At 45.1% G+C, this 26,892-nt stretch overlaps 1 protein-coding gene across 1 annotated transcript in view; it reads left to right on the top strand.

Annotated features, from left to right (window-relative positions):
- The first annotated feature begins 733 nt into the window (after positions 1–733).
- The window catches only part of LOC124795540 (discoidin domain-containing receptor 2-like), a 590,808-nt gene continuing 564,649 nt past the window's right edge, over positions 734–26,892 (top strand). Inside the window, exon 1 of the mRNA XM_047259613.1 lies at positions 734–807. Within this exon, the coding sequence (XP_047115569.1) occupies positions 744–807 (64 nt within the window). The 5' untranslated portion in view covers positions 734–743. The remainder of the gene's footprint in view (positions 808–26,892) is intronic.

Genomic DNA, 26,892 nt, shown 5'->3' on the forward strand with positions numbered 1-26,892 from the left:
CTGCTGTTCGCTGCAAGCTGTGTCTGCAACACATTTATTCATACATGTGATCAACAATTCCTAATGCGCATCATTGGAGCACCATCGTCAACCCTCCTTGTTTAGTATGTACTCATTTCTCGCAGCTGTTGCTCAAATTAGGCGAAAGTGGTGGAAGACAGACGGAGGTTATCTGCAAAACATTCTTAATACAGGCCGGCCGGAGTGGCCGAGCGGTTCTAGGCGCTATAGTCTGGAACGGCGCGACCGCTACGGTCGCAGGTTCGAATCCTGCCTCGGGCTTGGATGCGTGTGATGTCCTTAGGTTAGTTAGGTTTAAGTAGTTCTAAGTTCTAGGGGACTGATGACCACAGCTGTTAAGTCCCATAGTGCTCAGAGCCATTTGAACCATTCTTGATACATATGTTGTACAGTTCTACCATTACTTACTGTACCATGAAATTGAAGATTTATTAGTGATCCTTTCATCAACTTAATTTATATACAAATTGTACGTTTGTGGATGTGGGTTTCCTGTCAAAACTTTTTTCTACAAGCCATAGAAAGCCATAGAAAACAGTAGTAGGAATTGTTGGAACACCCTGCACACTTTGCGTTTCCTTGCGGCAGGTAGCCCACAGCTTTCGCACGTGTGACGTGTGTCTCTTCTGCCAGCAGATGGCGGCACCAGGAGGGTGGGGCGGCTGCGCTCAGCGGCGACGCTGCTGCTGCTGCTGCTGCTGCTGCTTCTGAAGGCTCGCGGGATGGCCGCCCTTGTGACGTCACTGCTGGCGGCGCTGCTGCTCGCCCACCTGCCCGCGCCCGCAGGTGAGTCCAGGTCACTGGTTGGCCAACTACTTGAGATTAAAGTAAAATGTTGCTGAGTTGTACCTTTTAAGCAAATCTGGGCCTCCACATTGGCTTCTATTTTACTGCAATTCACTTGTTAGTCCTGTTGAAGTTTCAGTGATTTTAAACAAATCAGTGCCAGTCGCTTTTCGCCCACCAGGTTAGCCGAGAGCGCTAATGCGCTGCTTCCTGGACTTGGGTAGGCGCGCCAGCACAAGATCGAATCCGCCCAGCGGATTACCGACGTCGGCTGGTGTGTTGGCCACCCTGGATGTGGTTTTTAGGCGGTTTTCCACATCCTGTTAGGTGCATACTGGGCTGGTCCCCACGTTCCGTCTCAGTTACACGAGTCGCAGACATCTGAACACGTTCGCACTATGCCATGGATTACACTAGACACAGACAGCTGGGGTACGGGGTGGTGGCAGGAAGGGCATCCCGCAACCCCTTATAACTAACCTTGAGAAATCCGTTCCTAACCGTGCCGACCCTGTGAAATTGAGGAACAAGGCACCAGCAAAAGAAAGAAAGAAGTGCCAGTCACTTTTCGTCACTGTAATACGCAAGCTCAGACTGCGTTCACGAAACCATTTACTCGCAGATAGCCCTGTGTCCTCATAGTGCTACTCGCATACCTGGAACACAGTGGCGGCTCAAAGTTAAAATCAGCGAAGATGCTGCCCAGAAAATTTTTAGTCTTTGTTTTAAAATGATGTAAAAGGAAGCAAAATGTATAAACGAAAATCCTACCACAATAAAGCTAGCTATCTCTGATGATCCGACATGGATATGGGACAGCGGCCTGTCAAATATTTACACAAATAAAAATCTCCAAACTGCCGTATATTTTCATAACTTATTTTACTTAGACGACAAGTTCTGCCATCTCATTAATGCCTTCTTCTGGCCCCTATGCATTCCATGTATAGACAGTAAGATATGTATCGATAGATTCATAGCTCGAGCCATCAAGTCTTCGAAGTAAAGATTCCAAAACCGAATTCACGAAATTCAGATACTGATGGATCCAGTATACCTGATTGTCGATGCATGAAATCCATAGGCCTGAAGATGGCATCAATGAGATGCCGAAACTGGTCGTATAGACAAAATAACTTCTGAAAACGTATGGCTTTTGGCGATTTTTCTTTGGCAAAAGTCAAATATGTTTTACTTACTTTAACCTAAATTATTACGATTAAAGCTTGATCTATTCATTTAAAAAGGAAATCCATTCTTATTTTTTGCGCGAGAAGAACTTTAATTTTCTTCTTCGTCTCTGGATGCCACCTGATGAAACACTTCTTGGTTGAAAGCACTCCAAGGGCATTTAGTTTTTCCGAATTCATAGTGTTTTTCAGAAGGGTTTTATTATTTTCGGCATGGAAAAGGAGTGTTCTGCCTCTGATGTAGTTATGGGTACAGTGAAGGGGATTTATATCAGTTTCGTAACTTGACTAAGACATTTTTTCCAAGAAAGTTTCATCTAGTCAGTTAATTTTGCATAGTTAATGAATATCAGACCTACAACATGCATTTAGTTCAGTTTCAAGGTTTTCAGTGGCCAATAGTATCTGCTGTGTAGGATGTTCATCCTTAAACCTAGCAAAGCATTTCTTGTAGAACAATATAGTAGCTACTAAGTGTTTAGTAGAAAAATATCTCTCCATTGTATGCGCAATCACAAACTCCCTTAGCTTCTATGAAAAGAGGGTCTGAACGATACTCACAGTACTTCGCTTTTCTTAATTCTAAAATAGCAGTTTGTTACGAGTTAATTAGCCTTAAACACACTAATTTCTCAAGACTGTACTTGGTTGTACTTGTAAGTTCTTTCAGAATGAGGTATAATCTTATGAAAAGGTCCAACCACACTTTGACGCTCTTATCACTCGGGTATTTTAAAATTTTTGTTGCTTCTGTGGTGGACTGACCTTCAGTCGATTTTCAGTAAATTTGAGAATGGTTGTTTCTTAAAGGTTACAAATTCTTACAGTTCTGTTTCTGATCCGTACCTTAGAAACTGGACGTCGTAGAAGATGAAGTGGAATGCTTACGTCCCTATGCTTCTTGAGAATGAATACAGGTTGCCACGATTTTGAGAAGAATATTGGAATAAGCAGAATGCTAGAGAAAAATATTCTTTCGTTCAAATGGTTCAAAAGGCTCTGAGCACTATGTGACTTAACTTCTGAGGTCATCAGCCGCCTAGAACTTAGAACTAATTAAACCTAACTAACCTAAGGACATCACACACATCCATGCCCGAGGCAGGATTCGAACCTGCGACCGTAGCGGTCGCTCGACTCCAGAGTGTAGCGCCTAGAACCGCACGGCCACTCCGGCCGGCTATTCTTGGGTTTCGTGAAATACTTGCTGCGTTTCTTTTTACTGATTTAAGCTGATGTGCATAACAGTAGATGATATGTGCATTAGTATAAACAGCTATGATTCTTGCTTCAACTGCTGCTGTTTTACCTTTCATGACATTTGGACCATGCAGTGTCTGGGCTATAAATTTTTGTCCATTTCCTCGAAGGATTATGTCCTATTACGCTAAAACGCGTTTTAACATGCCGCTTGCTGTTCCATCTTCTGGAATAAATAATCCCAAAAACACTGAAATATTTCTCCATTCAATACGTACCGTAGAACAAGAACCATTTAAGTGACTTCCAAAATATCTGTTGGGGCATCAGCCATGATATTTACAAAGGAAACACTTCCAATTTCCGTCCTTACCTCTTTCGTGGCAACTACCTGATTCTGAATCGTCTTAGAAACATCTTTAACGTCTGCACTGGTTTCTGAGTGCTTCTTTAAACCTGAATCCAATATAGACACAAAAATTAGTAATTCTCTAAAGACCGCTGATTTACTGAATCGTCTTTTTCACCATGTACAAGTAAGGTAGTTTCAGAATTTCTACAAAGGAAAATGCCCTCTACAATTTTGGACAAAATTTCGCAATTCTTATTAACCTTCATGTTATTGTCATTGTTTGAAAGTCTGTATGCCTCGCTAAGTTTCTCCTTAACACTAACGGTTCCTAAAAGTGGTGGTGAAACGGCATTATGAAGCTACTGCGTTGACCCCTCACGCTCTTCAGTTTTTTCTTTCTGTTCTTTATATTACTAGAACCATCATTTGTCCATGCTTGAGACACAACGAAACAGCAAACGGAAAGCAAAACAATACATATTTTCTTCAGTCAAAAACTCAACTTTTTCTTTGAAACCAGCCAGATTAAAGCTATGAAGATAGTTTTTGTTGTTGCCTATAACTACCTGAGATATTAGACTTTCTAGTGTTAAGCGACCTCTTCTCGTAACTTTTTCTTATAGAGAGACAACTCTGAAAACTGGAGCTATCGAAGTTCGTGTACAGTCATATGGCTTACGCTACTGGCCATTAAAATTGCTACACCAAGAAGGAATGCAGATGATATACGGGTATTCATTGGACAAATATATTATACTAGAAAAGACATGTGATTACATTTTCACGCAATTTGGGTTCATAGATCCTGAGAAATCAGTACCCTGAACAACCACCTCCGGCCGTAATAACGGCCTTGATACGCTTGAGCATTGAGTCAGAGCTTGGATGGCGTGTACAGGTACAGCTGCCCATGCAGCTTCAACACGATACCGCATTTCATCAAGTGTAGTGACTGGCGTATTGTGACGAGCCAGTTGCTCGGTCACAATTGACCAGACGTTTTGAATTGGTGAGAGATCTGGAGAATGTGCTGGCCAGGACAGCAGTCGAACATTTTCTGTATCCTGAATGGCCCGTACAGGACCTGCAACATGCGGTCGTGCATTATCCTGCTGAAATGTAGGGTTTCGCAGGGATCGAATGAAGAGTAGAGCCACGGGTCGCAACACATCTGAAATGTAACGTCCACTGTTCAAAGTGCCGTCAATGCGAACAAGAGGTGACCGAGACGTGTAACCAATGGCACCCCATACCATCACTCCGGGTGATACGCCAGTATGGCAATGACGAATACACGCTTCTACTGTAAGTTCATCTTACAAGTCAAGGGGCATTTGAATAATTTCGTGCTCGATTTGCAAGATTGTCCAAGTTAAGTTTAATAAGTACATGTTAAGCATTCGTGTTAAAGTTGAGGCTGTGTGTCAACTGTTATTTTACATGTAATGTTAAAGTTTGCAATTGAAAAGGGTCTTAAATAATGTGTCTTAACTACAGTTGCTTGTTAAAGTTAATAAATAACTTGATATGATTTCTGTAAAGAATGTCTCTTAACCTTGGTTCAGTGGCGCCTGTCAATTTCTATTTGACATTGTTTTGGGTAGTTAATAAAACCACTGGAATTGAAATGTTCACTTTACTGGGTCAGCCCTTCCACCCAAAAAAAAAATGGTTCAAATGGCTCTGAGCGCTATGGGACTCAACTGCTGAGGTCATTAGTCCCCTATAACTGAGAACTAGTTAAACCTAACTAACCTAAGGACATCACAAACATCCATGCCCGAGGCAGGATTCGAACCTGCGACCGTAGCGGTCTTGCGGTTCCAGACTGCAGCGCCTTTAACCGCACGGCCACTTTGGCCGGCCCTTCCACCCCCTTTACATTTAAAGGTTTAACAAAACAGCTGTTAAGTAAAACCGTTCCGTTGACTACTGATGTTAAGCTTAAGGATTATATGTTGTAAAACATGAAGAAAGAATGAAAGTAAAATGGATTCATTATTAAATGTTATCTGTAACATAAAGTGGAAGTAGAGGATACTGCACTTCCACAGTACCTGTACGCGGCCCCCACTTCTGCGGCAGACCTGACTTATACCTCCACCTGGGCAGGAAGTAGTTCAGACGTCGCAGGGCTCCCGCCACTGACCACTTGCGCCACCGTGGGAAAATGGCGTGGCCGTGTACAGTCCGCTGAAGCCTGCCTCCCGCCGACTTTGTGGTGTCGCTGCCACTCCGCGATCAGTTCTGAAGCTCAAAGCTCCATGATGACAAACACCAACAAAACACGGCTGAAAAGAGTGGCCGTAACACATGAGGCCCTGACAGCGGTGACCTACCACCCAACAATCAAACGTCGCAGATTCCGCCCAGACCGCTTCCACGTGGCGACTTGAAGAGACTACCGCTTATAATTACAGCTGCCAACGCCAAGAGGATCCTGCAGTCCGACCATGTTCCAGCCTTCTAAAGGGCATTCCTCCACCGAAATGTGGCCTAGAGCTAGCTGGGAGTATTACAGGACGTAGTTATGCCACGATCTCTACACACCACACCTGCGCTGAAGTCAGCAGCCGCAGACAAGACACATACCCACATACGGGACAGGGACGCTGCGATTTTCAGAGCATCTCGATCACACGACTACCTTAAAAACAGGACTTTACATACGATGCATATAATGTCAGACCCAGCCACCGAGTGCTGGTTAACCTTTCTTTTTTTTGGGGGGGGGGGGGGATGTGGTCATCAATCTTCTCACTAATTTGGTGCGATCCCCCACGAATTCCTCTCCTATGCCAACCTTTCCACCTCAAACTACGTTTTCAATTATTTGCTAGATGTATTTCAATCTCTGTTTTCCTCTACAACCTCTGCAGCTCCCTGTAGAACCATGGAAGTTATTCCTTGATGTCTTAGCAGTTGTCCTTTCAGCCTGTCCCTTCTTCTCAGTGTTTCCCATATGTCATTCTCTTCGTCGATTCTGCTGGGAACCTCGTTATTCCTTACCTTCTCAGTCCATCTAATTTTCAACATTTCACTCTAGCACCACATCTCAAATGCTCCGATGCTCTTCTGTCCTGGTCTTCCCACTGTCCGACAACCATACAATGTTCTGCTGACGACGTACACTAACTGAAATTTCTTCTGCAAATTAAGGCTTTCGTTTGATAGTAGGGGACTTCCCTTGGCCAGGAATGCCCTTTTTGCCAGTGCTTGCTTTTTTATGTCCTCCTTGCGCCGATCGACATGGGTTATCTTGCTGCCTTGTAAGCAGAATTCCTTTACTTCATCGTCTTCGTGATCACCAGTTCTGATATTTCCTCGGTGTTCTCTTGTACTACATCTCATTACTTTGGTCTTTCTTCGATGCAGTACTCATTAGACTGTTCACTGCGTTCTACAGATCTTGTAATTCTTCTTCACTTTCACTCAGAATAGCAATGTCATCAACGAGTCGTGTCATTGATTTCCTTTCACCTTGAATTTTAATCCGTCTCCCGAGCCATTCTTTCGTTTCGATCATTGTTTTTCCGATGTACAGATTGAACAGTCGCGGCGAAATTCTAAATCCGTGTCTTACACCCTTTCTGATCTGAGCACTTCGTTCTTGGTCGTCCGCTGTTGTACATACTGTATATTACCCGTCTTTCCCTATAGCTTACCCCCTTTTTCCTCAGAATTTTGAACACCTTGCATCACTTTACGTTGTCTAATGCTTTTTCCAAGTCGAAAGATCCTGTAAGCGGATCTTCATTTTTCTACTTTCTTGCTTCCATTATAGACCACAACGTCAGAACTGCCTCTCTTTCCTATAGCCGAGCTGATCGTCGTCTAAAAGATCCTTAGTCTTTTTTACAAAAAATGGGTCAAATGGCTCTGAGCACTACGGGACTTCTGATGTCATCAGTCCCCTAGAACTTAGAACTACTTAAACCTAACTAACCTAAGGACATCACACACATCCATGCCAGAGGCAGGATTCGAACCTGCGACCGTAGCAGTCGCGCGGTTCCACACTGAAGTGCCCAGAACCGCTCGGCCACTCCAGCCGGCAGTTTTCTTTCTTTCTTTATTTTTTTTTTTTTTTACATTCTTCTGTACAATATCCTCGTCTAAGCTGAGTTGAGAGACAAATAAAATCAGCGGATGACAGGCACTGCGACGGATGTGAGCGAACCAGGTGTTGGCGCTTATTGTAAATAAGAGAGCGGCGTGGAAAACGTCGAAAAATGCTTCCTGACGACACCAAATCGTTACAAATGACTTAGTCACGTGTGAGGCGAAAACCAACGAGAACTCCCTGACCGACGTCTTTTCAGTAAATTCCATGCCGATCTTCGATCCATCGAACACTTTTAAAACCCAGCTAATAGTGAATGGTCTCTGGTGGTGGCGTAAGTGGATGGCTGCCGACGGGGGGTGGAGGGGTGCTCGTAGCAGCGGTGGCTGAATTCCAAAAAAATGACAAATCAGCCAGTCGAGCAGCAACAGCTCAGCTGATCCACGCTTTCAGTGCCATCTTCACCTCACCAGGCATGACCCATCGGAGTGACAGCAGATGGGGGTCGTCATCGCCCCAGAAACTGGGAATGAAGCCCGAACCCTTTCGGGCTACCCGCCTCATCAAAGGGTTCTGAACAGCCTGTACCTGAAACACCCCATGCGACATGTGGATGATGAGAGGCTCTTCCCAGGGTAACGGTCTTCAAAGAAAATCCACTACAGCAGCAGCTGCGAACTGTGGACGCCACGGAGCGAATAGAACTTGGGCTCTATACTGCTGAATGTCTCCGGCACCTCCGAATCCGCGTGGCACGACTTCCTCCAGCGTACGTCAGTTTTACAGTGTGTCCCTTTGTGTAACGTGAGTGTTTTGCATTCGTACCTCGGCGGGCACAGGTGTAACGTGAGTACTCAGGACGGCGATCCGCGTGACGTCATGTCCTAGCAGGCGTCCTCCGACCTCCGCCGTACAGTCTGAGGCAGATAGAGCAGCTGCAGTTAGTGCTCCACCCACGCACGTGACTCAGAGTGCTATAGCAGAAGTGTGAACGCTGTGCATCTGCTAAGGACTCTTCACACGGCGTTAGACAAGGTCACACATTGGAAGACAAAAGCAGTGCCTGTCCTTTGAGGCTGAAAAAGCACAGGCTGTCGCCATGGGCAGACGGTCGCCACCCGCCTGTAGCTTGGAGCAGCAGGGAGCAGCTGGACAGCACAGGGGTCGTTCTCTCCGTGACACTGCTTCGCCGAGCAGCAGTGAAGCGTAGTTCCAGATACCTTGGATCAGAAGTAAACTGCAAGAACAAACGCAGTGCGTCAACAAGTACTAGCATGGCATCAGAAAACATCTAAAATTTAAGCTACTATTCAGGAGAACTAAAGTTATGTGTAAAAGGCTGTAATGAAGCCGATATTAACATACGGTGCTGGAAGCTGGACACTAACGAAATGCGATGAACAGCAACTAGGCATACTTGAGATAATAGGCTTGAGACCTTTCACCAAGTGGAAGAAAATAGTGTTTCGTGGAATAACTTCAACTACTAATTGTATCCATCTATATATATATATGTGTGTGTGCGTGTGTGTTGTTGTTGTTGTTATTGTGGTCTTCAGTCCTGAGACTGGTTTGATGCAGCTCTCCATGCTACTCTATCCTGTGCAAGCTTCTTCATCTCCCAGTACCTACTGCAACCTACATCCTTCTGAATCTGTTTAGTGTATTCATCTCTCGGTCTCCCTCTACGATTTTTACCCTCCACGCTGCCCTCCAATACTAAATTGGTGATCCCTTGATGCCTCAGAACATGTCCTACCTACCGATCCCTTCTTCTAGTCAAGTTGTGCCACAAACTTCTCTTCTCCCCAATCCTATTCAATACCTCCTCATTAGTTACGTGATCTACCCACCTTATCTTCAACATTCTTCTGTAGCACCACATTTCTAAAGCTTCTATTCTCTTCTTGTCCAAACTAGTTATCGTCCATGTTTCACTTCCATACATGGCTACACTCCATACAAATACTTTCAGAAACGACTTCCTGACACTTAAATCTATACTCGATGTTAACAAATTTCTCTTCTTCAGAAACGATTTCCTTGCCATTGCCAGTCTACATTTTATATCCTCTCTACTTCGACCATCATCAGTTATTTAACTCCCTAAATAGCAAAACTCCTTTACTACTTTAAGTGTCTCATTTCCTAATCTAATTCCCTCAGCATCACCCGATTTAATTTGACTACATTCCATTATCCTCGTTTTGCTTTTGTTGATGTTCATCTTATATCCTCCTTTCAAGACACTGTCCATTCCGTTCAACTGCTCTTCCGAGTCCTTTGCTGTCTCTGACAGAATTACAATGTCATCGGCGAACCTCAAAGTTTTTACTTCTTCTCCATGAATTTTAATACCTACTCCGAATTTTTCTTTTGTTTCCTTTACTGCTTGCTCAATATACAGATTGAATAACATCGGGGAGAGGCTACAACCCTGTCTCACTCCTTTCCCAACCACTGCTTCCCTTTCATGTCCCTCGACTCTTATAACTGCCATCTGATTTCTGTACAAATTGTAAATAGCCTTTCGCTCCCTGTATTTTATACCTGCCACCTTCAGAATTTGAAAGAGAATATTCCAGTTAACATTGTCAAAAGCTTTCTCTAAGTCTACAAATGCTAGAAACGTAGGTTTGCCTTTTCTTAATCTTTCTTCTAAGATAAGTCGTAAGGTTAGTATTGCCTCACGTGTTCCAACATTTCTACGGAATCCAAACTGATCTTCCCCGAGGTCCGCTTCTACCAGTTTATATATATATAGATATATATATATGCCGCCACCTGTCCTGTTTCAGAGGAAACCTCTCAACCTACAAGATCCAGTTAGTCGCAGAGGGTGGGATTATTGATAGTTGGGGCCCCTTAACGGACATGGCTGCCAAGAAGGCCAAGAAAGCCGATGTGCATACCAGGTGGAGTCATTCAAGAGGCGGGACGTGTCCTTCCGGATGCCATGATGATTACAAAGTGCAGCCAGCTGCTGGTGGTGGCTCAATAGGTAGCAATGATGTGTGTCACTTTGTATCAGAAGAGATTCTCTCTGGTTTAGAGCGACTAACAGAAGTGGTAAAGGCTGTCAGTCTTGCTTTCGAGATGAAAGCAGAGCTGACCATTTGTAGCACCTCTGGAGGGTCTGAGTCAGAGGTTCAGACGGTTCTGCAACTGTGTAGGCTGCAGATTTATCGACTTGCCCCACGGGGTGGTTGGGTTTCCGGTTCCGCTAAACAGGTCAGAAGCCTACTATACGCAGGAGGTGGTCACACGCGTAACAGTGGCTGTGTGGCGTGGACTGGGCGGTTTCCTAGGTTAGAAGGTCTTGGGAAAACACGAAAAGGGCTTCAGTCACAAAGGCGCAGGCCGAAAACAGGAAGAACGTACATACAGGAACCATCGATAAAACAGTTGTAAATTGTCGTAGCTGTGCTGGGAAAGTACCAGAGCTCCAAGCGCTAATAGGAGGCACTGATGCTCAAATCGTTATAGGCGCTGAAGGCTGGCTGAAACCGGAGATAAGCTCAGCCGAAATTTCTGCGAAGAACCTGACAGTGGTCCGAAAGGATAGGCTAAAATGGTTAGCGGTGGCATGTTTGTTGATGTCAGAAGTAGTTTAACTTGTCGCGAAATTGAAGTAGATAGTTCCTGTAAGTTAGTATGGGCAGAGGTCATTGTTGGCAACCGGAATAAAATAATAATTGGACTCTTTTACTGACCGCCCAATTCAGACGTTACAGTTGCTGAAAGGTTCAAAGAAAACTTGAGCTTGATTTCAAACACGTATCCGACTCATACGATAATAATTGGTGGTGACTTTAATTTACCCTCGATATGCTGGCGAAAATACATGTTTAATTCCGGAGGTACGCATAAAATATCATCGGAAATTGTGCTAAACGCACGCACACTACGAAAATTATTTCGAGCTGTTAGTTCATGAGCCCACGCAAATAGTACGCGATTGTGTAAACACACTTGACCTCTTAGCAACAAATAATCTTGAGTTAATAACGAACGACAAAACGGATACAGACATTAGTGAATACAAGGTTGTCGTAGCAAGAATAATATTGTAACGCTCAAATCCTCCAAAAATAAACGAAGAAAATACCCATTCAATAAAACAGTTAAAAATTCACTTGACGCCTTCCTGAGAGACAAACTCCACTCCTTCCAAATTAACAATACGAGTGTAGGCCTGATGTATGTTGTATTCAAAGAAGTATTATCGGCAGAAATTGAGATATTTATACAAAATAAATTAACAAAGGACAGAGCTGATCCTCCTTGGTACACAAAACGGGAAAGAACACAGTTAGAAAAAACGAAAAAACATGCCAAATTTAATCAGGCGCAAAATCTCCAAGAATTGATCTTTTACAGAAGCTCGAAATTCAGAGCAGACTTCAATGCGAGATGCTTATAATTGTTTCCAGAACGAAACTTTGTCTCTAAACCTGGCAGAAAATCCAAAGAGATTCTGGTCGTATGTAACGTATGCTAGCGCCAAGACAATCAACGCCTTCTCTCCACGGTAGCAATGCGGATACTATCGAAGACAGTGCTGCCAAGAGCAGAGTTACTAAAGACAGCCTCCCGAAATGCCTTCACGCAAGAAGACGAGGTAAATATTCCAGAATTCGAGTCAAGAACAGTTGCCAACATAAGTAACGTAGAAGTATATATCCAAGGATCAGTGAAATAACTCAAATCACTTACTAAAAGCAAGTTTTCTGGTCCCGACTGTATGCCAAATACGTTCCTTTCAGAGTATGTTGATGCAATAGCTCCATGCTCAACAATCATTTACAACCGTTCGCTCGACGAAATATCCGTACCGAAAGACTGGAAAGTTGCACAGGTCACACCAGTATTCGAGAAAGGTAGTAGGAGTAATCCACTAAATTACAGGCCCATATCATTAACGTCGATATGCAGCAAGATTTTGGTACATATATTGTTTTCGAACGTTATGAATTACCTCGGAGAAAACGGTCTATTGACACATAGTCAACACGGATTTAGAAAACATTGCTCTTGTGAAACACAACTAGCTCTTTATTCACATGAAGTGTTGCATGCTATCGACAAGGGATTTCAGTTCGATTCCGTATTTCTGAATTTCCGGAAGGCTTTTGACAGTGTACCACACAACCGACTTGCATTGAAATTGCGTGTCAATGGAACATCGTCTCAGTTATGTGACTGGATTCGTGATTTCAAGTCGAAGAGGCCACAGTTCGTATTAATTGACGGAAAGTTATCGAGTAAAACGGAAGTGATTTTTGGCGTTCCCCAAGGTAGTGTTACAGGCAATTTGCTGTTCCTTATCTACATACACGATTTTGGAAACAATCTGAGCAGCCGTCTTAGGTTGTTTGCAGATAACGCTGTCTTTTATCGACTAGTAAAGTCATCAGAAGATCAAAACAAATTGCCTAACGCTTTAGAAAAGATATCTGTATGGTGCGAAAATTGACAATTGACACTAAATAACGAAAAGTGTGAGGTTTTCCACATGAGTATTTAAAGGAATCCGTTAAACTACGGTTACACGATAAATCAGTCAAATCTAAAAGCAGTAAATTCAAATAACTACCTAGGAATTACAATTACGAACAACTTCAATAGGAAGGAACACATTGAAAATGTTGTGGCGAAGGCTAACCAAAGATTGCGTTTTATTGGCAGGACACTTAGGAAATACAGGGTGAAAAATATTTAAACCGACAAACTCTGGGAGGTTGTAGAGTACATGAAAACAAATATTTTTCCCTAATGTCATTTTTTCCTATGAGGATTATTTAAGCCAGTGGAGGCCGTATTACGCTCTTCAGTTGTAGGCAACTGCTGTCCGCCAGTGTAGTAGTGCTCTGTCTCTGCTTACCAATGCAGCGATACGCGTGGAGGGAGTACACTGATATGGTTGGTGCGTACTACGTAGCGCACCACAACGGACGAGCTGCACAGCGGGTTTATCAACAACGATATCCTAATCGCCGTATCCCGCATCATACGGCCTTTGCTGCTGTGTACCAACGTCTGCGTGAGACCGGGACATTTAGCAGATTACCTGGACAGGGACGCCGTCGCACGATAAGAACGCTGCAATTTGAGGAAGCAGTCTAGCAGCATGTGGAGCGGGATCCTTCAATCAGCACTCGTGCAGTTGCACGTAACATGGTGACGAATCAGACGATGTAGGAACAGTCCTTCGAGAGCAATTGTTACGTCCATTTCACTTACAGCGTGTCCACAACCTGGAACCAGTTGATTATCCACCCAAAGCACAGTATTCGCAGTGCTACCTGGAACGGTGTGAAATGATCCTTCATTTCCATCCTCTGTGTCATTTACCGATGATGCAACGTTCGGGTGAGATGGAGTCTTCAACATGCACAATTCACGTTTCGAGTGAGGATAACCCACATGCCACAGCTACTAGCGCTCATAAAGTGCGGTTCTTCGTTAATGTGTGGGTCGGTGTTGTTGGGGGACTGTTTAATTGGGCCGTATCTGCTACCTAGGCCATTAAATGGCAGGCACTATCACAATTTTCTCTCCAAAGCATTGCTAGAATTGCTGGAAGACGACCCGCTCCCTACAAGACAACGCATGTGGTTCAAACATGACGGGGCGCCGGCACAGTCGTCATGTGCGTCGATTCCTGGACCGACGGCTCCCAGAAACGTGGATTAGCAGAGGTGGTCCTGTACCATGGCCTGCTCGATCCCCAGATATGTCCCCTCTGGACTTTTTTGTGTGGGGGGAGATGTGTAACCTTGTTTCTGCAACTCTTGTTGCATCAGAAGAGTATCTGGTTGCCCGGATAGTAGCAGCAGCAGGAACAATTCAGGATACTCCTGGGGTTTTTGCCCGTGTCAAACAGAACATGATCCGACGGTGTAGCCTTTGTTTGCGTGTCAGTGGAGGTATTTTTGAAAATCTACTGTAATTGAAACTGGGTTGGGTTAATCTGTTGTCTCTCGGTCATAAAAAAATGGAAATGTGTTTGTTGGTTTAATCGATTTGCCGCCAGAGAAATCTTCCTCTACTGGATTAAATACTCCTCATAGGAAAAAACGACATTAGGGAAAAATATCTGTTTTGATGTCCCCTTCAACCTCCCAGAGTTTGTCGGTTTAAATACTTTTCACCCTGTATAACAGACGTACTAAGGACACAGCCTACACTAAGCTTGTCCGTCCTCTTTTAGAAGAGTTCTGCGCCGAGCGGGATCCTTACGAGATAGGATTGACGGAGTACAAGAAAAAGTTGAAAGAAGGGCCGCACGTTTTGTATTATCGCGTAATAGGGAAGGGAGCGCCACTTAAACGATACGGGATTTGAGATGGACATCATTAAGACAAAGGCGTTTTTCATTCCGGAGAAATGTTCTCACGAAATTCCAATCACCAACTTTCTCCTGAAAATGCGAAAATATTTTGATGACACCGACCCACATAGGGAGAAACGATCACCGTGATAAAATAAGGGATATCAGAGCTCGTACGGAAAGATATACAGAGACGGACAAAAGTATTCAGACACAGGTCAGTTGCGTATCTCACGGTCAGTTGTAATTGATGTGTCTGCGTTTGTGCCATAATGCAGGGAATATTTCGAAAGACGTCGGCTATGCGAATGTCACCGTACCATCTACCTGGAACGATTAGTTCTGTGTTACCATCACAGGAGTGCGTTTCACGCAGGATAAAAGTAATCAGACACCGCCCTGCTTGACAACGTAACGGCAGTCTGAAGGCACAACTCGGCAGCAGCAAGCAGTCAGTGTACGCAAGGCAGCTGTCTCGTACTACAGGAAAGCTCAGGTCTCGTCAAAAAAGACCAACGTAGCGCCGTGCCCCGTAAAGGTGGGGAAACGACAGTGGAAGAGCGAAGGCTTATTGTGGGGATGCATAGTGAGGGGAAAATCATATGCAGAAATAGGCAATGTCGTCAACTGAAGCCGAAAATATTTAGTATCTTCCACAAATAGAAAGAAGAGAAAACTGTCGTCAATCGTCCACGACAGGGGCGTCCTCAGAAACTCACGAACAGATATAAGAGGGAGACAGTTCGAATGGTGAAAAACGATCCGCCGAAAGCGGCCCCTTGTATAGCGGCAGGACTGGCAGAAGGCTTTGGTACCGAAATTAGGGTCAGAACAGTGCGCAGATGCCTCAGCAGTGCTGGGTACAGTGCCAGAGTGTCAAGGCGCAAACCGTTCGCAAGTAAGTGTAACGTAAAAAAGGGGATGGTTTTTGCCGAAGAATTTATCGGCAAGGATGTGACCTTTGGGACAAGATTCTGTGGAGTGATGAATGCAAATTTTCTTTGAGCCACGTGGATGGAAGCAGTTTAGTGTAGCGTGAAGCAAACACAGAGTGGGAGCCCGGAAAAACATGCAAACGACCATCGAACATACAGGCAGCAGTGTGACGGTGTGGGGATGGATGTCTTCCCGAGGTGCTGACGAGCTTGTCTTTATTGAAGGCACCATGGACAAATTCGTCTACCTCGATATACTCAAACAAAATCTGATGAAAAGTGCTGCGAAGTTGGATGTAGGAGGTGCCTTTTATTTCCAACAAGAGAATGATCCTAAGCATACGGCGGAAACAGTCCAACTGAGAATCCTATACAACACGGCTCATCACCTCATCACACCACCGCAGTCCCCGGACCTCAATCCCATCGAAAACCTCTGGAATGAACTGAAAACGAGACTGTACAAACGACATGCGAGCAGTTTCACACATTTGCGTGTATTGATAGAAGAAGAATGGCTGAATATCGGCTCGGATGAAACGGAAAAGGTTGTTTACTCCATGCCACAAAGATTGAGGGCTGTAAAACAGAGAAAGGAACGCATAACCAAATACTGACTGCTGCGTGTCTGAATAATTTTGTCCATTGTGTGTTTCAATTTCTTTTACATAATGTGTGTTTTGTTACTTGTTGTTCTGCATACGTTCGGTCTGACATATGTATTACACATTTGTAAAGAATAAAATATATATTTTCAGTTAAAAACAGATTTACGGTTTACTTCTCCGATTACTTCCAATGCCCGAATTGAATACTTTTGTCCTCCTCTGCAGGTGTTCGTTCTTTCTGCGCGCTATACGAGATTGGAATAATAGAGAATTGTGAAGGTGTTTCGAGGAGGCTCTGCCAGGCACTTAAATGTGATTTGCAGAGTGCCGATGTAGATGTAAGTGTAGATTCATTTATTACGCTTCAAATATTTCCTATATGATAGGTTTGTTTAGAAATAACTCGTTTGCTACCACTCACGATTTTCTTTATTTAATTTTTCGCACGACGCGATTCGGGAAATGATTCCCATTTTGAAGTACGTTTTCTGTGATTGCTGTGTCATTCCTATGTGATATTGTCGATGTGTGAGATTCTGCTTCATTTTGTTGACTTTACGTTTCCTTATGGCCCATTTGTACTGCGGTACGCACACACAAACACACACACACACACACACACACACACACACAACCTGTTGTACACTTTTAAACATCGAAAACATATTTCATAACATTTTTCAAAACAGTTTTGGTTTATGAAAAATGTTTTGGATGTTTAAAAGTGTACCACATGTCGTGTGTGATGTTTAGTGTGTGTGAGACTCTGCACAAATGGACCATAAAGAAACTTAAAGTCAGCGAAATGAAGCAGAATCTCACACATTGACAACATCACATAGCAAGGACACAACAAACACAAAAAACGCACTTGAAAATGGGAATCACTTCCCGAAACGCGTCGTGCGAAAAATAAAATAAAGAAAATCGTGACTGGTAGCAGACGAGTTATTTGTAAACAAACCTATTGTTTTCACAGTCGCAGGCTTTCAGAACCATTTATAATTGATCAAATCAGATTTCTTATATGAACTCCGCTCTTCCCGCAGATGTGACTTTAAAACACACACACACACACACACACACACAGAGAGAGAGAGAGAGAGAGAGAGAGAGAGAGAGAGAGAGAGAGACGGGGGGGGGGGGGGGGGCAGTGAGTCCTTCAACTCACGGCGCTACACACGGTGGCCTCATCGTGCGCAAACCGCGTGACGGCAGCTGCAGAGCTGGGAGCTAATGTTATGCTTAAACCGAAAGCTCCGTTGTCAGCGACGACAGCAGAAGTGAGAACTACTCGGCTCGCGCGTCCGTAAATCGGAAGGCGCCGCGGCACAAAAGCGGCGCCGGGCCGCCAAACTCAGCCCCCAAGTTGCTGAGGCGCGAGCCGGCAGCCAGCACCTGGCCGCGCCGCGCCGCGCCGCGCCGCATAAATTCCCGCCGGAAGTTGGGACGCGGCTCCGGCTGACGTCACGCCGCCCGCCAGTTTGTCAACAACAGAGGTGCGCGCGGCGGAGTGGCTCAATAGCGCGCCCAGGCAGCAGCGCGGCGCAGCGCGGGTAATCCGCGACAACCGGCGACCACTCAACACTGTCTGCCGGTTGCCCATACTGTCACATTACACAACTGTCCATCAGACCGATCCGCTTTAATCACATCCTGTAATCATCACACTCCTGTCTCAGGTTCTGAGCCGTGTTGGGCTCATGTTACGCGTCGGTTTAAACCTTGGTTCCTGTTCTGTGTTCGGTTTCCCGCTGTTACTGCGATTATGCTGTTGTTCCCTCTGTCCGCGAGAGGCAGCAGCGGTGTGTGTCGATATTCGCACCTTGTACTATCTTTGCTCTGGTGATTATACAGGGTGTTTCAAAAATGACCGGTATATTTGAAACGGCAATAAAAACTAAACGAGCAGCGATAGAAATACACCGTTTGTTGCAATATGCTTGGGACAACAGTACATTTTCAGGCGGACAAACTTTCGAAATTACAGTAGTTACAATTTTCAACAACAGATGGCGCTGCAAGTGATGTGAAAGATATAGAAGACAACGCAGTCTGTGGGTGCGCCATTCTGTACGTCGTCTTCCTGCTGTAAGCATGTGCTGTTCACAACGTGCAAGTGTGCTGTAGACAACATGGTTTATTCCTTAGAACAGAGGATTTTTCTGGTGTTGGAATTCCACCGCCTAGAACACAGTGTTGTTGCAACAAGACGAAGTTTTCAACGGAGGTTTAATGTAACCAAAGGTCCGAAAAGCGATACAATAAAGGATCTGTTTGACAAATTTCAACGGACTGGGAACGTGACGGATGAACGTGCTGGAAAGGTAGGGCGACCGCGTACGGCAACCACAGAGGGCAACGCGCAGCTAGTGAAGCAGGTGATCCAACAGCGGCTTCGGGTTTCCGTTCGCCGTGTTGCAGCTGCGGTTCAAATGACGCCAATGTCCACGTATCGTCTCATGCGCCAGAGTTTACACCTCTATCCATACAAAATTCAAACGCGGCAACCCCTCAGCGCCGCTACCATTGCTGCACGAGAGACATTCGCTAACGATATAGTGCACAGGATTGATGACGGCGATATGCATGTGGGCAGCATTTGGTTTACTGACGAAGCTTATTTTTACCTGGACGGCTTCGTCAATAAACAGAACTGGCGCATATGGGGAACCGAAAAGCCCCATGTTGCAGTCCCATCGTCCCTGCATCCTCAAAAAGTACTGGTCTGGGCCGCCATTTCTTCCAAAGGAATCATTGGCCCATTTTTCAGATCCGAAACGATTACTGCATCACGCTATCTGGACATTCTTCGCGAATTTGTGGCGGTACAAACTGCCTTAGACGACACTGCGAACACCTCGTGGTTTATGCAAGATGGTGCCCGGCCACATCGCACGGCCGACGTCTTTAATTTCCTGAATGAATATTTCGATGATCGTGTGATTGCTTTGGGCTATCCGAAACATACAGGAGGCGGCATGGATTGGCCTCCCTATTCGCCAGACACGAACCCCTGTGACTTCTTTCTGTGGGGACACTTGAAAGACCAGGTGTACCGCCAGAATCCAGAAACAATTGAACAGCTGAAGCAGTACATCTCATCTGCATGTGAAGCCATTCCGCCAGACACGTTGTCAAAGGTTTCGGGTAATTTCATTCAGAGACTACGGCATATTATTGCTACGCATGGTGGATATGTGGAAAATATCGTACTATAGAGTTTCCCAGACCGCAGCGCCATCTGTTGTTGAAAATTGTAACTACTGTAATTTCGAAAGTTTGTCTGCCTGAAAATGTACTGTTGTCCCAAGCATATTGCAACAAACGGTGTATTTCTATCGCTGCTCGTTTAGTTTTTATTGCCGTTTCAAATATATCGGTCATTTTTGAAACACCCTGTAGTTTCCGGCTGTGCTGTGCGAGCAGTCGATCGGTCGGCGTGGAGCAGCGAGGTAATCTCCGCGGGGCGTAGTTTGGCCGGGACCGCTGGCGGCCTCTATGCAGTGTCGGAGTGTGTGGGGCTGTTCCCATTGCTACGAGTTCCGTGGCTCACCGACCCTGGACACGAAAGTTTGGATTTAATTTACCAACAGGTCAAGTCTGTTCACATTGTGCCGTTTGGTTCTCGTTGCTGGCTGTTGGGACATTCCCGCGAGCAACAATAAGTGTGTTCGAGTTGGCGAAGGTTTAGCCACCGTCCGGTGGAGTCTAACTGTATTTCGTTATTTTGAATTGAAGTGCAACAGCGGAGTTTTCTGCCTTGTGGCCGTTAACGTTCCGGTTACCTGCCCTGGCCGTTGACGTAAATTTAGGCACTGTCCTTTCCCCACCGTGTTGTCGCTGTCCAGCATGGTGTGTGCTTCGACAGCTTAATGTATGCTTGGTTGTGATCGTCCATGCCTTTTACGTTTGCATTGAACTCCCAGTGGTGTGCTGGTCGAGTGGAGCGGAAGTTACCTTGTCGGTGGGTCCGTTAGCTGCCTGTTGGTTGGGTTGTCGTTGGATCGAGAATGGTTGGGCCAACTGCCTGTCTCACCTAAGTGATCGTTAGTGTTTCAAGTGCTGGACGTCCCCCGAAACTCTTCAGCGGCGTTAGCTGCACTGCCTTTTCTTATTTTCTGTTGTGTGTATTTGTATGGCTCATAGCCGATGTTTTTGAATTAAAGTTGAAGTGTTTTTAGTGGTGTTTTAAGTCAGGGACCTTTAGCCACTTTAAAATTAAAATTCCTTGCTTGTCAAGTGTTAGACTGTTTGAGGCCTTCAGCCTGATTTAAGATATGGCTTTGTAGTTTAAATTCATTGTACCTCGAGGTTTAAATCATGGGGCATTCAGCCGTTTTTAAATTAAGGATCTTTACCTTTCCAGCATCAGACCTTTTGGAGCCTTCAGCCTAATTGAAGATAAGGCCTTCTGCCTTGTGCATTTTATTTAATTTTACCTTGAGTCTTAATTTATCGGCCTTCAGCCGTATTTAAATTAAGGTTGTTGCTTTTCAAGTGTTAGATTTTTGGCCCTTCAGCCAAATTATAGAACTTACTTAACGTGAGACCTTCTGTCTTCTAAATATTCTTTTTGGGGTTTGAATTTTGAGTTAATGGCTTTTAGCCGTTTTTCTTTTTTTAATTAAAGTGGTTGTGCCCTTAAGCCATAAGATAGTGTGGCGTATTCAGCCGATAACTAAGTTCAAGGATTTGGACTGTGGTCAAATAAATAAAGTTATGTGTTCGAGTGTAACTGACAGCCGCTCATTTTGGCCCCTTTCGACAGTTTCAACTACCTGTCCTGTCCTGCCGGTTTAGCAGGGCGTTTCAGGTTTTTGTACAAGATCATAGCATTTGTTTTACATGTTGGCACTCCGGTTGCTACGGGTATATTTGGTGGGTCTAAAAAGTTTGGTGATTGCTATCAGACAGCAAATAAAACAAAAGATACAGTTGAACGTCCTTTATTGCCCTTGAAAATAGTCGCCACCCGCTGCAGCACACTTTTGACAACGTTCTTACAGCTTCCGAAAACTGTCAGTAAAGGCCTCCTGTGGAATCGATCGCAGACGGTTGTCACACGATCTTTGATGGCATTCACGTGCGCACAACGCTCATCGTCCATGGCCGCCTTCGAGCGGTGAAACAGGATGAAGTCCGCAGGAGGCAGATCAGGGTAACTGGCGCACACGGATCGCGCAGTGTGCAGGGGCATGTCTTGGAGCAGCATCCATTTTCTAGTCCTGTGCAACTCTGGCCGAAACCGCCGGACACGCTGTAGCAATCGCTTCAAAATGGAATGGTAAATTGCAGCATTAATGGTTCGACCTGCGGGAACAAATCCCTTGTGGACGATGCCGTCGTTGTCGAAGGAGGCGATCAATAGTGTTTCCACCTAGGATTTTTTGCAGACGGTTCTTTTCTTGGCCGTGGGAAAGACGGTGAACACAATGATATCAATTGCCGGTTTGATTCCAGATCGAACTGATTCTACCAGGTCTCATTTCCTGTGATGATGGTGTTCAGGATCAATGGATCCTGGTCACACATGGAAATGAAGTCACCAGCAGTTTCCATCCGTTGTGCTTTCTGCTCGTCTGTGAGCTCGTGCGGCACAAATCGGGAGTACGACTTCCTGGGGTTCTGCTTGTCGACGGCAGACCTGAACGTGGCTCATCCTCAGTTGTTTCCTTCCCTTCACGGAAGCGTTTAAACCATTCGTAAACACATTTTCTGCTCACTGCTTCCCTCCCGTACACCTACATCAACATTCCTTGTGTCTCAGTTGCAGTTTCCACAATTTGTAGCAGAACTTGATGTTCACACCTTGCTTCCACTCACACCGTCTACGTTCAACTGGTCGCAGTCTGTTTACACATCCAGTCACATGCAGTCCGTGCCATGTATCGACTCTCCTCAAGTCTCTGAAGACCCATGCACATGCACGCACACAAGTTGCGTTTCAGATATGATACCATTCTAATGGTTGAAACGGCTCTGAGCACTATAGAATTTCTGAGGTCATCAGTCCCCTAGAACTTAGAACTACTTAAACCTAACTAACCTAAGAACATCACATACATCCATGCCCGAGGCAGGATTCGAACCTGCGACCGTAGCGGTCGCGCTGTTCCAGACTGCAGCGCCTAGAAAACCGCTTGGCCACTTCGGCCGGCTGATACCATTCACCTAGCTTTTTAGACACACCTAGCTTTTTAGATACACCACGTATTTATCGACTGTCATTTTTTATTTGCAGTTCACTGTTGCTACTCGAGGCCACATGTTGTAATTTTGTCATTTGGAGATAGTGGGTCGACCTGTGGACGCTAGAAAATGGTGTGAAAAGTGGAGAAATCGGAACGTTTCAGTGCAATACAGGGTTGACAGCAGCGGAGACAACCAGAAACATCTGCGCCATGTGTGGGGAGAATGCCTTTGGACGGAGAACGCAAAAAAATTGTGTTGACGTTAGTGACCGTCCATGTTCAGGAAGACCTTCGGGCTTTGATGAAGATAGTTTAAGCGCATTAATTCACAATGATTAATGTCATTGTACCAGAGAACTGGCAAATGTGACGAACTATGGTCATTCCACCATCGCGCTGGTTAGCCCATTGGACTCGTATTCTGGAGGACGACGGTTCGAACCAACGTCCGGCCATCCTGATTTAAGCCGGCCGGTGTGGCCGTGCAGTTCTAGGCGCTTCAGTCTGGAACCATGTGACCGCTACGGTCGCAGGTTCGAATCCTGCCTCGGGCATGGATGTGTGTGATGTCCTTAGGTTAGTTAGGATTAATTAGTTCTAGACCACTGATGACCTCAGAAGTTAAGTCCCATAGTGCTCAGAGCCATTTGAACCAACTATCCTGATTTAGGCTTTCCGTGATTTCCCTAAATCCCTTCAGCCAATGCCGGGATGATTCCTTTCAAAGGGGACAGCCGACTTCTTTCCCCACTCTTCCCTAATCCTACGGGATCGATGATCTCGCTGTTTGGTTTCCTCCCTCAAATCAATCAACCCACCTACCATCGTGGGATATTTGCATGCAGTGCGAAAGGTTCAAAAATCGGGTGTGTGGGTACCAGACGCTCTACGCCAAAATCACAAATTTCAGTGGGTGTCCATGTGTGCATCTCCGATTGCTCGTCATTAACTGCCTTTTCAACAGCACTGGTGACGATAAATGGTTATTTTTATGCTAACATAGGGGAAAAGAAAGAAATGGTTGAGCCCAGACAAAGTAACCAGTCCCCTCACTGAGACCTCCGCATATCCACAGCAGATGATGGTATGAATCTGGTGGAACAGAGACGGTGCGCTGTACTACCAACTGCTTCCCCAGGCTATGACCATTACTGCTCAGATTTATTGTCAACAACTGCGACTTCTTGCAGTCCAAGAACAACAACCAGGAAGACTGCGTGAAGCGATGCTACTCCACTGTATCCCCCCCCCCCCTCCCCTGGCTCGTATTCTACTAAACTGACAAAAAACATTATACAGGGTGTTACAAAAAGGTACGGCCAAACTTTCAGGAAACATTCCTCACACACAAATAAAGAAAAGATGTTATGTGGACATGTGTCCGGAAACGCCTAATTTCCATGTTAGAGCTCATTTTAGTTTCGTCAGTATGTACTGTACTTCCTCGATTCACCGCCAGTTGGCCCAATTGAAGGAAGGTAATGTTAACTTCGGTGCTTGTGTTGACATGCGACTCATTGCTCTACAGTACTGCTAACATCAAGCATATCAGTACGTAGCATCAACAGGATAGTGTTCATCACGAACGTGGTTTTGCAGTCAGTGCAATGTTCACAAATGCGGAGTTGGCAGATGCCCATTTGATGTATCGATTAGCACGGGGCAATAGCCGTGGCGCGGTACGTTTGTATCGAGACAGATTTCCAGGATCCCGGCAGGAAGACGTTCGAAGCAATTGATCGCCGTCTTAGGGAGCACGGAACATTCCAGCCTATGACTCACGACTGGGGAAGACCTAGAACGACGAGAACACCTGCAATGGACGAGGAAATTCTTCGTGCAGTTGACGATAACCCTAATGTCAGCGTCAGAGAAATTGCTGCTGTACAAGGTAACGTTGACCACGTCACTGTATGGAGAGTGCTACGGGAGAACCAGTTGTTTCCGTACCGTGTACAGCGTGTGCAGGCACTATCAGCAGCTGATTGGCCTCCACGGGTACACTTCTGCGAATGGTTCATCCAACAATGTGTCAACCCTCATTTCAGTGCAAATGATCTCTTTACGGATGAGGCTTCATTCCAACGTGATCAAATTGTGAAAATTTACAATCAACAGGTGTGGGCTGACGAGAATCTGCACGCAATTGTGCAATCACGTCATCAACACAGATTTTCTGTGAACGTTTGGACACGCATTGTTGGTGATGTCTTGATTGGGCCCCATGTTCTTCCACCTATGCTCAATGGAGCAAGTTATCATGATTTCATACGGGATACTCTACCTGTGCTGCTAGAACATGTGCCTTTACAAGTACGACACAACATGTGGTTCATGCACGATGGAGCTCCTGCACATTTCAGTCGAAGTGTTCGTACGCTTCTCAACAACAGATTCGGTGATTGGTAGAGGCGGACCAATTCCATGGCCTCCACGCTCTCCTGACCTCAACGCTCTTGACTTTCATTTATGGGGGCATTTGAAAGCACTTGTCTACGCAACCCCGGTACCAAATGTAGAGACTCATCGTGCTCGTATTGTGGACGGCTGTGATACAATACGCCATTCTCCAGGGCTGCATCAGCGCATCAGGGATTCCATGCGACGGAGGGTGGATGCATGTATCCTCGCTAACGGACATTTTGAACGTTTCCTGTAACAAAGTGTTTGAAGTCGCGCTCGTACGTTCTGTTGCTGTGTGTTTCCATTCCATGATTAATGTGGTTTGAAGAGAAGTAATAAAATGAGCTCTAACATGGAAAGTAACCGTTTCCGGACACATGTCCACATAACATATTTTCTTTCTTTGTGTGTGAGGAATGTTTCCTGAAAGTTTGGCCGTACCTTTTTGTAACACCCTGTATAGGAGCTGGGTTGAAAAGTCATTCCCCACCTGGTCTTGCGCCGTCAGATTTTCACCTTTCAGGCTCTCCATCGAACAACTTTCAAGAAACTTCCTTTCCGGATGAAAATATGCACCGAACATGGTTCGACGAGTTTTCGCCACAAAATCACGTTATTCCAAAAGTAGCGGAATCTAAAAGTTTACCCAGCGTCGGCAGACTGTTGTTCATAGTGAAGGAAAACATACTATTGACGACTAAAGTCTTTTATATACTATTGACGACTAAAATCTTTGTTATATGTATCTGTTGTGTTAACTTACGGAAAAACGCTACGAATTTATGCGACAACCTAATACATACGTTATGGGACTTTCAAGATGTGAAAAAAAGGATGATTGTGTTTATTGTGTCATCGCAAGTTTGCACGGAATGAACTGGAAGTGTGAATGAAAAAAAAAAAGGCTATTGCAATTCACTTACTTTGAAGAAACTTCGCTTATGTGTTTTTCTTTGTTTATTGCAAATAACACAAATAGGATACATGAAAGTATCGTTTTACTGCATGTTAGAATGTTGTTGTGGTTTTCAGCACAAACACTGCTTCGATGCAGGTCTCCATGCTGTTCGATGCTATGGAAGCCTTGCCTAACAACTACCGCAGCCGGCAACCGTTTGCACCAGTCTGCTTTACTCGTTGCTCGGTGAACCTCTGCAGTGTCTAGCACACTCACTTCCCTCCAGCGCTAAACTCACCGTCCCCAGAGTGTGCCCTGTCAACTGATCCCTCCTTTTAGTCAAGTTCTGCAACAACTATCTTTTTTTCTACATTCAATTCACCACCTCTTTATTAGTTAGTCGGTCAGCCCATCTAACTTCAGCATTTTTGGGTAGCAACACGTTTCAAAAGTTTCTTTTCACATCATTGACCAGCTTATTGTCCGTGCTTCACTTGCGTGAAAGCCTACATTAGATACAAATACCTTCAGAAATGCCTTCCTAACACTTAAATTTATCAGGTTACCTTCCATTCGGAAGGCTGTTGCACTCAGAGACTGTCATATTGACTTTTAAATAATAGATTTCGGCTATCCGTCGTCCTTTTCAAATTTTATTGGCAGATCTAGATTTCAGCTAGAAAGCAGCCATTCTCAATGCACTATCATTTTTGATCAGTGCATGTAATGCGTGTTGGTCTGGCTTCATCCACAGTTGCCGGCCGCGGTGGCCGTGTGGTTCTGGCGCTGCAGTCCAGAACCGCGGGACTGCTACGGTCGCAGGTGTGGTGTCACCGCCAGACACCACACTTGCTAGGTGGTAGCCTTTAAATCGGCCGCGGTCCGGTAGTGTACGTCGGACCCACGTGT

The sequence above is a fragment of the Schistocerca piceifrons genome, chromosome 4, assembly GCF_021461385.2.
Source record: "Schistocerca piceifrons isolate TAMUIC-IGC-003096 chromosome 4, iqSchPice1.1, whole genome shotgun sequence".
Taxonomy (NCBI): domain Eukaryota; kingdom Metazoa; phylum Arthropoda; class Insecta; order Orthoptera; family Acrididae; genus Schistocerca; species Schistocerca piceifrons.